We start from the raw sequence: 14,990 nt of genomic DNA, 5'->3' as shown, positions 1-14,990 counted from the left end.
AACACTTGCAGAAACAATCACACCAAAATTTAGTGTGCCACAACAAGCAACAACAATTTGCTGAGTAATCATCGTCGCAAGCAGAGTAATCTTGCAATGCAACAGTTGTTTTGCTCATTATATTCACATTAAACGCAAAGCGCCAAACAACTAATGAAGATGAACAATTTTAAGCGCCGCTGTTTGGGGGAGTGGGCGTCCACTTGCAGTTAATTTGTTCACACTTTTTCGCTTAGCCTCGGTGGCGTTTATGAGGGGGCGAGAAGTAGTAGGCTTCGTTTTTATAGAGGAAAGGCCTACACACTGCGCAGATTTCGTACTCGCTTATGTAATGGGTGTAGTGAAAATTTTCATTTTCCATAAATGCGCAATGTAGTTAACAAAAAGAAGCGCACTTAAACGCTTTGCACACAGTTTAGTTGCATGAAACTGGTGGGAACACCTTTTTTATGAGTGCTTACGCAAGAGCTGCGCTTAGCATTCCAATAACTTGAGAGCGGCTCATAGTTGATGGCATAGTAAGAAAAAGGTATATACAAAATATATTATTTCATACCACTTTTTCACTCAAAAATAAAGGAAGAAGTTACAGAAGTTAAGAAATATATTAATACCTACAGTTGTCCACAAAAAAATAGGAGTGACCACATGAGAAAAACGATTTTTTTAATTTTCGTTAGCAAAAGAGTTTTTTTTTCAAAATTTTTGAAGAATGTAATTTACTAAAGATCTATTAATACTTCCACATTTAATACATTTCAGTTAAACATAAACAAAGTTTTATATCGGAGTCTATATTAATTAAACTAAAAAACTAGTTCCACAAAAAAATAGGAGTATTTTATATAATAAGGGAATATTCTAAAATTTGAACTTATAATGCATCCAAAGTTTCACAGGATAATAAAATATTTAATATTTCGTGGAATAACCTCGATTTCTTAACACAGCATCACATCTCCGAGGCATGGAGTCTACGAGATCCTGGCAACGTTTTATTGGTATTGCCTTCCAAGCCTCTTTCACTACATGCCATAAATCTCTTGAATTAGTTGGTTTCTCTTCAGCTACTCTTTTCTTAATATCGGTCCACAGGTTTTCTATGGGGTTGAGGTCAGGAGACTGAGCAGGCCACCGCATAACCTCAACCCCGTTGGCCTTAAACCATTCATTTGTGCACTTGCTAGTATGTTTAGGGTCATTATCCTGTTGATATACCCATATCAATGGCATATTCCATGAGACATACGGCAACATTATCTGATCTAATATTTTGACATATGTCCTTTGATCCATGATGCCTTCAATTAAGTGAATTGGACCAATACCAGCATGTGAAAAACAACCCCATACCATGATTTTAGCTCCGCCATGTTTAACGGCTTTTGTTGTAAACCGGGGATTATATTCCGAGTTAGGGGGACGCCGGACAAAGTTTCTAGAACCTGTAGTACCAAATAATTCAATTTTGGACTCGTCTGACCATAATATATTTCGCCATTTAGCCACGGGCCAAGAGCCATGCTCTTTTGCAAATTGAATGCGAGCTTCCACGTGTTTCTTTTTGAGTAGCGGTACTTTTCGTGGACTTCTGGCAAATAATTTGTTTTGCACCAAACGTCTACGAATAGTTTCAGTATTAACTGACAAATTTAATTCGTCACGGATCTTCCTAGCTGATGCAAAGGGATTAAGTTTGCAGTAGCGTACAATATTCCGATCGTCTGCAGTGGATGTTTTGCGCTTTCGTCCACGAGTTTCATTTGTTTTTCTAAAATTTAAGGCATTTGATATCATTTGAGGAGAGCATTTCACGATTTCTTGGATTTCTTTATTAGTTTTTCTTAGTTTTCTTAATTTTTTTATTATATCCCGCTTTTCCTCTGTACAACGCTTTCCTCTACCTACTGGAGAAAACCCGAATTATTAATAAAACAATAACTAACTAAAATAGCTGCTAGATTATGGAACTGTACTTACTTTTCTAATTTTGTGAATATTTTTTATGTTAATGACTATTTTGCAAACGAAATATCTAACACTCCTATTATTTTGTGGCAAGCAATAACATGTGTCTCCGAGAATTAGCAAAATAAAAGTGGAATAAGGATTATCACAATAAAAATGAGTTTCGTGTTTTAATGCTAGCATCCCGTTAAGTGTACTGTTATTGTACCGCGTCATTTACATGTGACTTAAAACAGTTATGCAGCTGAACAAATTGTTTATATTAGCACTCCTATTATTTTGTGGACAACTGTACATATGTAGGTACCTGCTACGGCAGTTTATTTTTATATTTTTTACCCTTTTGGTCTCAACAAAAATTAATTAAACTTTTTTGAGAGACTTAGAGTCTATTCTTTTTTGGCTCTTTTTCAAAAATTATATATTCCGCGTGCCTGGGAACAGTTTTTTTAGTAAGAACATATATTTTAAAGTTAAATAAATTTGTGAAGTTTGATTTTTCTATGAATCCTGTTCTTAAATTATAAACCTCGTGTGCCTGGGAACAGTTTTTTTTAGTAAAAATATTTTAATTATAAAAAAATTTCTAAAGTTGGCTTTTTCTACGAATAATTCCTTCAAATTATGTATTTCAGGCGTCCGAGAACAGTTTTTTTCAGTAAAAAATATTCTAAAGACATACAATTTATTGTAGCGATATGTCTCTTTCTTCCTTGCATATTTCCCTTCAATTACGCATATATTCTGTGCCTTTGGGTGTCCAGGGAACTGTTTTTTTTTGTAGCGGAAAATTATTTTAAAGGTATAAAGTTTGATTAACTGTATATGTATGATTTTTTTTAATATATAGTTTGTGTGCCTGGGAACAGTTTTCATCGCTGTAAAAAATGTTGTGTTGAAAAATGTCTCATCCTTTTATACGTATTTTCGTCAATTTAAATATTTCAGACACCTGGGAACAGTTTTTTCCAGAATTTATTTTGCGTGTGCCTGAGAACAGTTTTTCTTTATAGTAGAAAAATATTTTAAAAAATACATAGTGACATTATTTTACCTAAATTCAATATATTGCTGACTATTGTTTACAGTTCTGACATTTATGCCCCCATATTACCTTTTTATCAGCTGTTTTACTCATTTTACTTATTTTCAAGGTAAATCTCACCTAATTACGTCTTCTTTCTAAACAAAATAATACTTTTTATAGACATATACGTAAAAATCAGTTTTAAAATATTTGATACATGTCATTGAAAATGGAAAATTTACAGCATTTAATCCGAAGTCGACTTAATGGGTTAAAATATTGAAATATTGACCTCTGGAAAATCTGTAAATTACATATGATTGTGAAAATTCAACGCAATTAAACTGAAGTATATGACTAAAGAAACACCACTCTATGCTTGCTACGACCATGCTGGTTAATATCAGCATTTAAACAATCTCAATAGGCACTAATTGTCCAAAATAAAGCAACAAAATGCAAAATTGCAGCAGTGATCGTTGTAGATTTACACACAGAAATGTATGCATGTTTTTCCAATTGCAGTGAGTTGCTTATGTGGCAATAGAAAATTAAAATCCAAAATGCACCGAATCGAAATCGAAAGGTTTCAAAACGCCGATGAAACACAGCAAGTGATAAATAGACTGGGCGCTGTTGTTAACTCTTCAGTAAAGAAGAAGATAAATGGAGATTGCTTCCCGAAAATATTGTTTTGCATATTGTTTTCAAATGAAGCAGTAAATTTTCAGTAAGTACTAAAAATGCCGTTTGGAAAACCAACAATTAAATTGTTTCACAAAAAGAAATTATGAGTCAATGAGTGTTTACTATATCGGTTACAGCTGATTTCTTCTCAGAAGTGGTGATGCAATATCTAATTACACAAATGTAACTGTATGTATGCATATGTGTATGTATGTATGCTAGTGTATATGAAAGACAGCGAAAATTTACCCCCACTGAGTATAAAAAAATTAGAAATTTGCTGGTTCATATCATTACTCAGCTGAGCATAAATTTGTAGTCAATTTTTCGTTTGCAATTTTAATTTCATTTTATTCGGCTTTGTCTATTACATTTTTACATTTACCAGTTCCTTTCGATGTGTGTGTGTGTCTGTATGCACTAACTTTTCTATCACACTCTCCTCATGGACACTCCTTGGCATACCACTGACATTCTGGTGCGTTATTGCCATTTCCATGTCCGCCCTGCCCAAACACGTAACGTCGGTTGTTGTTGTACATCGAGTCACTGGCACAGATGAGGCGTCCATTCTGCTTAAATATCAGCTGATTTTGGTAGAGCTCCACAGTCCAGTCGGCATTGTTGGGTTGCTGGAAGCTAGAGTGCCAAGCGGCCACCATATTAGACTGGCCATTGTAGCTGTTGCGCTCCAAATAAGCGACGCGTTTCGATTGATTGTGTTTGAGCGTGAATTTCAATTTCGTCTGCCGATCGTTGGACACATCGGTCACTTGCGTTGTCCAAGGGCGTTTATTAACATTGTTGTTATTGTTTGTAAAGACGAAAATATAATCACGTTGGCCATCAATGGCCCTGTCGGCGGCATACATGTGTTGCAAGTATTTGCGATTCATCAAGCAAAAGTTTGGCTGGAAGAAGATAAAGTCGAGCGATGGCGGCAGATAGCTTTTGTATTCGTTCAATTTGCGCTTCTGTTCGTTGGTCAAACTGTTGTAGTATTTGTTCTTTCTGATATTCAAAAAGTAGTATGCCACATTGAAATAGTATTTGTCATTCACATCGCCGGCATCGTCGAATTTCTGGAACAAATACAATTGCAACTTGACCATCTTCTTGTAGGATGCGGCCGTACCAGTGTAGATTCTATTCAAAGCATAGGCCAAAGCGGTCGCATCGGCGCCATTATAACGGCTATCGATGGCCTGCTCATTCCAGTTGTTCACGTTTAGAAAATTCAAAGCGCGCTCTTCGATATCGCTCTCATCGATATCGCTGGCGCGACCCTCTGGTGAAGCAGGCGCGTCCACCGTATCCTGTGGCGCTGCTGCTGCCTGGTAGAAAATTACCGTTAAAATTAAAATCGCTGCGCTCACTTTGCTTAGCATTCTTTTTGACATTTGCACTTGAACTGTTTGGCTGAAGGTCCGACGACTTGTATTTATGGGTGCTACGCCTTGAGGCAGCTCGCACTTATCAATCGCGTTGATTGCGCTCAAGTATCGATAGCAAGTAATTGTTATTCTGGTGGATTCAAGTGTGCGCAAATAAAAGTTGTTTATTTGGCAATAATTGAATTGTGAAGCTTCCGCACCTGCTGAGCGCGTATCAATAGCAAGGGAAAGCGTTATGCACAACTTAGTGAAACGCGCACTTATATTCTAAAGTAGGCAAACAAAAAGTAATTAGAGCAATACTCAAGATAAACACAATAAGTGATGCAACAGCCGTCACGTTGACTTCCAAGCCTCATTTGAATAATGAGGTAAGATATTTCGATTTGAGCGTCTGGCAAGTAGCTTTGTAATAACACTTTCTTTCAGATAGTCTTCAAGTGTATGTATATATAGTTAATTAAAAGGTAATACTAAGCCGCAAAAAGTTAGGCAGTTAATTCAACGGGCTTCAATGTCAGCGGTGTGTGTCTTGGTTAATCCAAGTTTCAATTGGTGTGTGTCCTGATTGAGCCAAGTTTGGAACCTTTCTGCACAGCTGATTTACTTTTGACGTTTAGACATTGCTTTATATTAGATAATGGTGTCTGGATATGAATTTTTAGGAGTAATTCATGTTTGTTAAGTGGAAGTTTGAAGCTCTTAACAGTACGAAAGGGTATATAGTTAGTAATATAAAATGCTTATGAAGTGGAAATCCTATACGAAATTGCTATCAACGCATCAACACAGATATAAAAGGTTTTTTGCTAGAATGGCAACCTAGTGGAATAATTATTTTAGTCAAGTAAAGTGCTTCCGCTGATGTAATCTTCATACTTATTAACTTATCTAATCGATTAAATTATTATAAAATTGTCAAGAGGCCCTCTCCTGAGGCCACTCCTCTGAGAATAACTCCAGAGTTATATAATTCAAGAGGATACTTATAGTGATTCCCCCTAATTAAACTGCTGGAATATAAGAAAATATTTTTCTTATACAAAAATCCCCTTTCATTGAAGTAAACTTATAAGTAAATGCACACAATTGTTCAGGCAACGCTAAGTCAATGTTGCCACACTGCGCTTTTTGCTTTTTTTTTCAACCTCACCAAATTACAAGATCAACATGATCCATCATTTTAAGAAAATATCACAAAAATTTGGTAAGCCATAAGCGGGCCACACAATCAATCTTGCCACAAAACAAATTTCATTGTCATGATTTAATTACTTTATTACATGCGAGCGGTTTTATAAAACCCAGAAGTCTGTGGTGAAAGATGCAGCATTAAAAATACAAAAAAAGAAGACTTAAATAAAACGCAAGATAAATCGCCAAGGCAACGTCTTACCGAAAATAATTTCACATATATTGTGGCACAGCCCACCAGCGCACAAGCAATGCTACTCCCGAAGGAAGGAAGCACGAAATGTTCTTAATAAATAATTCAATTTATTATCGAGACACAGAGGAGAGTGAAAAGTGTGCCGCAAGCCGGAGCTGCGCGCAAGCTGCATGTATTGCATGTGTGTTGCACGCTTAAGAAAGCGGTAGCCAACTCACTGCCAAGGTTGACCGAAGGAATTAATAATGGCCAACAAAATTTTGATGAGCGCCGCAATGCATGCAGACACATAGTACACATGCAAGCCACTTTGTCTCTCGGTATGTATGTGTGCTTGAGGAGGCCACACACGCGCCAAATGCCCGACAGGCAGCAGAGGGCGGCAATAAATGTTTGGACGTGGCTGTGGCAGCAGGCGGACACTTTCCTTCCAAATGCCCACACATACACAGTCATATACATATTTACAAGAAAACCATGCGCGTGCATTTTCAGAACGTTGCTGCTGCTGATGCAACGACCGCCGATAGCCTCGAGCGCGGCATGCGTCGGCGCGGCGCTTTAATGATTTTCAATGTACGAAATGAGTGAGTTTTTAATAACCAACAGTTATGTGGCGATTTGCCGTTATTAAGTAGTACAAATAAAAATGTGAAATGCGAAAGGCAGGAAAGCAGAAAAATGGGTTGAATTCTTAAGAGAATGAAAACGCTTGAGGCTAAGAAAATGATGCGATGGAATTGATTGCTCCTCAAAAAAATAACAAAAACAAAAATAAATAAATAAATAAAATGTGGAGAAAAAATAATATATTTTTAGAGTTGGGAAGCCAAAAATAGTGGTCGAAATTACGAAACTTGCTTAATTAGAGCTTTGGAGAGGGCCAATGCTAAACTAAAAATAGAAGCAGGGAACGAAAAGTTAAATAAATGTGGGAATTAGGTGGAAATTAATGATGATTTTCGTGAATTGAATAAATTGAAGAATTAACCATGAAAGTGATACCTTGGTATTCTATTAGCAGATCAGCTGATTAATCGTATCTGATGATAATGTTGAGAGAAGAGCAGAGGACAGCAGGGCTTCACCACAAAAATTGAACATTGAACAAAAAAGGAGAATTATATTAGCTTCCGGAAAGTAAAGGTATTGCGAGTGTTAAAGTAACTTAATTAAGAGGTTTACAAGGGTTTCAAAGCTTCAAAAAATTAAGGGCGTCATATTAAATTCTGGAACGTTTCTAGATTATTGTCAGTTTCATCAACAACACAAGCCTACGAGTGGTACAAAGCTTTCAAAGACAGTCAAAAGATCGTTGAAGACAGTCGTGTTCTGGACGACCTTCGTTCTCTTCAACTGATGAAAATTCGAAAAAAGTCAATGATATGGTTCTTGAAAATCGTCAGGCAAGAAAGTTCAACATCTCTCTCGAGTCCGTTCGAACGATTTTGGTGAATATTTTGAGTATGAAACGCATTATTATTCGACTTGTCCCGATAAAGCTGAATTTTTTTCAAAATAAAACCGTAAACAGTTCTCTTTGGACATGCTTGATCGTGTGAATTTCGATCCCATGTTAATGGAGAGCATTATAATTGTCGATGAGACATGGGTTTATGAGGTTGATATGAAAACAATTCAACAAACATCAGAATGGAGGAAGAAAATCAAGCCGAAACAAAAGAAACACGCCAAAACCACCTTTAGATATTCGTGGTTTGGTGCATCATGAGTTTGTTCCGAAGGGACTGACGGTCCACAAGGAGTTCTATTTGGCCATACAACATCGCATCGAGACACGATTGTAATCAAATTCAAAGCCAAAAATGCAATGAATACCAATGATTGACCATTACACCATCGGACTACCATTTATTTCGGAGAATGCAGAACTCACTTAATGGAGTAAAGTTGGGTTCAAGAGAAGTCTGTGAAAATTACTTGTCGCAGGTTTTCGCCGAGAAACCAGAAAACTTTTAGACTGATGGAATAAAATCTCTAGCAGAAAAATGCCTAAAAGTGGTCGACCAAAATGGTACATATTTCGTTCATTAAAGTTCATTATAAACAAAAAAAAATGAGAATTTCGTAGAAACACGAAAAGACTTTTTCGACTACCCTATATATTTTTTTATCGCACTAAATTTTTAAGAATTGATTAGCAACAACAAAAAAACTATAAAATTATGATATGAACTTCCTAGAAAAATAAACATTTTGCTTTTATTAGTGCACATCTTTTACTTTTTTATAAGCACCGCTATAAAGGTGAACATACATGGCAAATACACCGCTTCATAAAACCTCACATTGCGGACTGTCAATAAAGCAAAATCGAAGAGAATTTACCCATCACTTCATTGAACTGTTTAAAAGAGAGAAGGAAATGAATCAGCAAAATATGGAAATTATGCGGAAAAAGGCCACGAAGTTGAAAACGTGCGCTGAAAATTGAAAATAAAACATGAATAACAATAGTAATATTGCTGCTACCGGCCGGCTGGCCGACTGACAGCGCGCCGCTACTTGTAAGTCAAGCAATTGGCAGCGGCAAGCGGAAGAAGCTGACAAAGCACGCCTGTGTAGCCGCGCGGCGGTAGTAATAAGTACGGCGCATAAATGAATAACATGAACTACAGAAATTTTCTACACGCCACTAACACGCACTCACAACCATTAACACCATCAAAGCATATATAAACACACACACTCGCATGCATGCAAATGTAGTGACATTCACGTGCGATATCTGCACGTCCGCATGCGCATCTGCGTTCCGATTAAGCGACTAATGAAATCTGCCCGAACAAATCGATTATATTTGCTGTGTGTGTTGAGCGCGCGTTCAATAACGATTGCCTGCTTAGAGCGCGCTGCTAACTGCCAGCCAGCGCGCGGCAGCGGCGCTATCATTTCGACAACTGTTGTCATTTTCTGCGCGATTCTGCGCTGCTGCGCTCTTGATTGATCATTGGGCGCTGCAATTCAATTTGTTTTTCATTAAACATCGCAGTTTCGCGACTCTTCGCCTCTGCGCCAATACACTCGCACGTAGCTTTGCTGTTGTTGCATGGTAGCTTGCTATGTTTGTGTTTCGTTTTCTTTAATCTTTCAAATTTTCACTGTCAGCGATTGCTTCGCTCGCGTCTTTTTTGCTACTTTCCTAATTGGCACACACACACACAAGCGCGCTCGCGCGGTGTTTACTGCTGCGCGCCTGACCTACTGTTACTGTTGAAGCAGCCGCTTTTGATTGCCCACTTTGCGCCGTGGTTCAGCGCTGTTTACCACCAACTGCTGTTGGCCAACTTCATCTGCGCGCTAAATGAGTTCGCGTTCGCATTTGTTCTTGATTTGATTCAATAATTCTTTCGTGCAATCAAAACGTTTTGAGTTGAGTTGAGTTGTGGAAAGCGGCAACCGGACTTGTTCTAGCTGTGCGCTGCTTTCTTTACTTTTATATTCACTTTTATGGCATTTATTATAGTCGGTTAATTGTTATTTTCTGTGTTGCTGGCGGAGTTAATTGTGTTTAGAATTTGTACGAGCTTTGCAGCGCGTTTCTGCTACTTTCGCAATTCTTTATAAATAATTTTATGTTTTCTTTGCTTTCTTTGACCGCCTCTACAAGTTGTTCTTATTGCCAGGTGCGGCACACATTTTTGCTGTATATTTTTAATGCCACAAGTACAACGAATTTTTACTTTTAAATCATATTTTTAGATTTTTCCTTCCGTAACTTGCTATTTTCGGCCGATGGGTTGTACAGCGCATGCGCGCGGCTCTTGTTTGCCAACGCCGCGTTAATTCGTACACAAAAATTTGGTTAATAGTTTTTTTTTTTATTATTTTCGTGCTTGCGCTCTTCGACAATAATTTTCCCACTACTTTTTCCCTCAGTATTTCGCCTCCTTAAAAGGTAAGCTTTTAAGTGCAAGTGCAGCGCTTAAAGAGCGCTGTTGTGAAAGACAGTCTTTTAAGTGGCAAAAAAGCAGTTTTAACAGTTTGAACAAGAAATGAAATATTTCAAGCTTTAAAAGGTGCTCAAGTGCTGAATTAATTGTGTGTGGCGAAAGTGAATTGGCAGCGCTAAGTCTATGAAAGCATCGCTCGCATGACGTCTGCGCTGTGTGGGAAAAATGTGTGGACTTAGTCAATTATATATTTATTTAGTGATTTTTTCCAGTTCGTCGCTGCACGAAAACTGAAATGCGACGATTGAATCAATTAAAAATTCATTTATGTACATAGTCATTAAGTTCCGCATGAAGCCACAAGTGCCATTGACATTGAAAGTGGCGGCGCTCAGCGATTATCGATTGTCTTTTACCGTTAGCAAATATACACTACCACATGTCTGATTGTTTTTACTTTTTGTGGTGATTAATGTTGGTTGAGATAATGTCAGTAAATACTGAAAGTTTAGTTATTTCAAAATTGAAAAGTTTCAACAAAAGTGAAAGCTTGTAGAGCAAGTTTTATAAAACAGCTTATATCAAAATTGAAAAGCTTCCATACCTGTGAAGCGAGCTTTATAAGAAAGCTTTATTTCTAAATTAAAAAGCCTCGATATCTGCAAAAGATCGTGAAGCAAGCTTGAGAGAACAGCTTTATTTCAAAATTGAAAAGTTTCCATAAAAGTAAAAGCTCTTGGAGCAAGATTTAGAAGACAGCTTATATCAAAATTGAAAAGCTTTCATACCTGTGAAGCGAGCTTTATAAGAAAGCTTTATTTCTAAATTAAAAAGCTTCCATATCTGTAAAAGCTAATAGGGAAGGTTTTAGAAAACAGCTTTATTTCAAAATTGAAGTTTTCATAAAAGTGAAAGCTTGTAGAGCAAGTTTTGGAACACAGCTTTTCAAAATTAATAAGCTTCCACGTCTGTAAAAGATGCTGGGGCAGGTTTTAGAAGACAGCTTTATTTCAGAATTGAAAAGCTTTCGTAAAAGTGAGAGCTCGTGGAGTAAGTTTTATAAGACAGCTTTATTTCAAAATTAAAAAGCTTCAATATCTGTGAAATCTCAAGCTAGATACATATGTATTTACTTCAAAATTAAAAAGCTTCCACATCTGAGAAAGCTCGTGGGGCAAGCTTTACAGGATAACTTTATTTCAAAACTAAAAAGCTTTAAAAAACAATGTTAGATAGAAACCACGTTGGTAAAAGCTCTAACAAATATTTTATATAGGAAAAAAAACAAAGAATTGCCTATGTAAACATTCTACAATCGGTTGTATAGAAAACAGATTGCCGTCCTTGTGACATCCGGGGTGATCTCGCTCAGAGCGCCCCCGATTACAGTGCCAAAGAAAAAGGAGAAGAATATCAAGTCCCACCAAGAAAGAAAAATTTTATTGAGACTACTCTTTCGAGGATATATCGCAGTAGCATTGTAGATATCCGAACTTCTTGAGAACTAACTGTGAATAATTGAACAAGAGTATTGAACTCGCAATAGGATTACCAGTACTTGAGCACTTTAAAATGTCGTAGAAGCACAACGCGGCACACATTTTTATCTTGCTCATAAATGTTGGGTGAAAAAGGTGGAACAACCGCGGCAAATACTTGGAACGCGACAAATGCCATGCGACTTGTCGTGTCATTGATCTTTAGTCAACAAATGAACGCGCAAAATGACAACAAATATTAGAGGCAGAGAACAGCGTACATACATATGTATACAAAGATACGAGTAGAAGATAATGAAATCGTAAACAACAACGGAAAATAAAGAACGCAGAAAACTAGCTAACTGCTGATGGATTGCTTGAAAAGCGACTGCGACGCGGGCGCGCGAAACCAATAATTTGCACAAAATCTATTTTCCAGCAGCGCAGATACCACTGCGAAGATATGATGCGCGCGTATGTAGTGCAACACGCGTTGACGGCACTGAGCTTGCGACGCTTATCGTCATGACAACTCGACGCGTCTATTTGACTTGCAATTAGAATTGTCGCAACAAGGTTGACGACTGCAAACAGAAAAAACGAGCGCGCGTGAATAAAGGTGCGCAGAAGGTGCAGACGGCGAGCGGGCAGAGCAAGCATAAAACGAGCAACATAAGCGGCAACTATGCGCGCGCAGGAGGTGCAGTGGCGCAACCGTAACAAGCATCATTAGTTGCCGCTAAACGCGTTGGCTGGTGGCTGCGTCAGTGACGGTGACAGTGCGTTGCGGACCTATCGAACAAGTGTATCTGCCAGATACGCTTCTACACGAACGCTTTGGTAAACTATTCGCAGATAAGTGCAAATACAAACACGGCGCGCAGATAGTTGGGCGCGCTGGTGCCCCACCGTGGCGTCAAAGTGCGGAAATGTTCCAGCTGCTTCATGGTACAGCTGGGGCTAAATACGCGCATGCCATAACTAAGCGATAAAAGTGTGAATAACACTAGATGTCGAGAAAATTAGTTGTTAAATTTGAAAGAGTTCTAGAATTAGTAGCGGCAGCAGCAGCGAAGAAGAAGCGCGCGGCATAGCGGCACACACAAGCGGCAAAGATCATCTGCAGCAGATGCGGAAGCCGTTAGTCAGTAGGATTAGCGGTAGTTAAATGCAGTACACAACAAACAGCCAGCAATGCAGCACTCGCCAAACGGAGAAGCGGCTGCTACAAAAATTTTGTAATAACTTCGTTGGTGCGTGCGAATTTGTGCAATTATCCACGGCATGAAAAGTCGTTTCACGGTACATTTTATTATAACTTTTAATCTATTTAGTACATAAAGCTATTACGAAATAGTCGAATCGGCGAATGCGCCGCAATGACACGGTCGTAAAAGATTTCATAATTTCGCTCTTGTGAGTTGCGATTTTATGGATTGTTAAAATATTAATTTATTTCTGCTTTTCGTTTTTTATTATTTTTTTTAATTTTTATGATTTTTGGTGGAACTCATGCGTCGGTTTATAAGCCCAAACGAAGTTATCACAAAGTAACTTCGGCCTAGTGGACAATGCAGGTGGTGGATTTTAATTAATACTATGAGGATATCGAAACGAGCGTTTGACTCAGAATAGGATAGGCTGGATGGAAGGTTGGATCCGAAATCGATGGATCTCACTTCGACAGATATTTATCCTTTGAATTACCCACAAGCTCTTAAAAGTGGATGATCAGATCTTCAAAAATCCACGAAGCGTGCTTCAATTGCAGTTCAAAACCCCACCGTCTTTGACAGCAGGCAGACAGCAGCAGCTGCCTTTATGCCTATGTCTGAATTTGGTATGTGTACAGATGCTGGCGTATGCCGATGATATTGATATCAGGATGTTCAGGTTAACCTTTGCCGTTGCAAAGTTATCTGCTTTCTCCAGACTGGATAAGGTCTGGTAGTGAACTTGACGTCGAATTTCGTCTATCTTGGATCAACACCAACAACAATCTCTGCCTCGAAACTCAATGCAGAATAACTCTAGTCAATATGTGCCTTCGAACTGAGTAGGCAATTGAAAAGTAAAGTCCTCTTTCGACGAACAAAGACCAAACTCTATAAGTCACTCAAATTCTCATAACGATCATAGTCTTAGCTCGTCGCACACTAATTAAGACTTCGCCAGCATGTCTTGCTCGGTTTATGCTATGAATGCATGCGCACTTGAAGTCGAAAAAAGGTGCGACAATCCAAGCATCAAAGCGAAGTGTCAATATTTATAAAGCTCTTAGCCGACAAACAAAGAAGATCACTTCGAAGTGCACATCCCTTAAGCTGAGCAAAAGACTGGCCAAAGCGGCGCATAAAAACTGCTTTCGTTTGCATGGCTAAAGCAAAGCTACGCAAAGAGGCAAACAAAAGCTAATATGAATTTATTTCGCCTTTGGAATTTCCATTGCTAAAGAGATGTCTACTACTCTCAGCGATGTCACCGGTCTAAACTGAGGTGCTTGTGCTTTGGCATAATATTTTTGTTGTTTCATTTTTAAATAATTTACTTTTTTATTTCGTGAGCAAATGTCAACTTTCGATTTCGAAAGCTTTTCATAACACTGGCGCAGCGCTTTGTCACTCCAAATGGCTAAGCCGCATGGCAATGCCTCACACCAATAGACTGCTCAGAGTGACGCTGTGCGTTTTTCGTAAATCAGTTGCAATACTAGACAGGTGTTTCAATCTGGCGATCATGACTGTGGGCACATAAATGGCAGTGAATCACTTTCATTTTAACGAACAGTTAAATTATCTTCAGTTTCACGCAAGATTTCAAACTTCGGTCATTGCTACGGTTTGATTTATGGTCACAGCTTTTTAGTGCGTGATTAAAACCTTTAAAATTTTGATTAGCTTTTGAACATTTATAAAGTTAAGATATCATTTAATTATATATAAAGGATTAATTACTTAGACCAGTAGATATTTGAGAATTATCAAGCGATTACTAAAAAGAGAAAATGTAAAGCGATTGTATTCAAAAGTCTCAGTGATCGGTAGATCACTAAAAGTGTTCAAGAAAGAGGATATCTGAGTTCAGTACTATTCGAAATTAGGTGTGTTTTACGAAATATTTTAGTGACAT

At 37.9% G+C, this 14,990-nt stretch overlaps 2 protein-coding genes across 5 annotated transcripts in view; both read right to left on the bottom strand.

The window, feature by feature from the left end:
- Positions 1–14,990, bottom strand: part of LOC105230209 (AF4/FMR2 family member lilli) — a 92,774-nt gene that overhangs the window by 57,216 nt on the left and 20,568 nt on the right. The gene's annotated exons all lie outside the window — the stretch shown is intronic.
- LOC105230181 (uncharacterized) lies at positions 4,006–5,112 on the bottom strand. The gene has a single exon (XM_011210804.4). The coding sequence runs from the start codon at positions 5,080–5,082 to the stop codon at positions 4,126–4,128; it is 957 nt and encodes a 318-aa protein (XP_011209106.2). The 5' UTR covers positions 5,083–5,112; the 3' UTR covers positions 4,006–4,125.

This window comes from Bactrocera dorsalis, chromosome 3 (assembly GCF_023373825.1).
Source record: "Bactrocera dorsalis isolate Fly_Bdor chromosome 3, ASM2337382v1, whole genome shotgun sequence".
NCBI lineage: Eukaryota > Metazoa > Arthropoda > Insecta > Diptera > Tephritidae > Bactrocera > Bactrocera dorsalis.
This window is presented reverse-complemented; position numbering and strand designations above follow the sequence as displayed.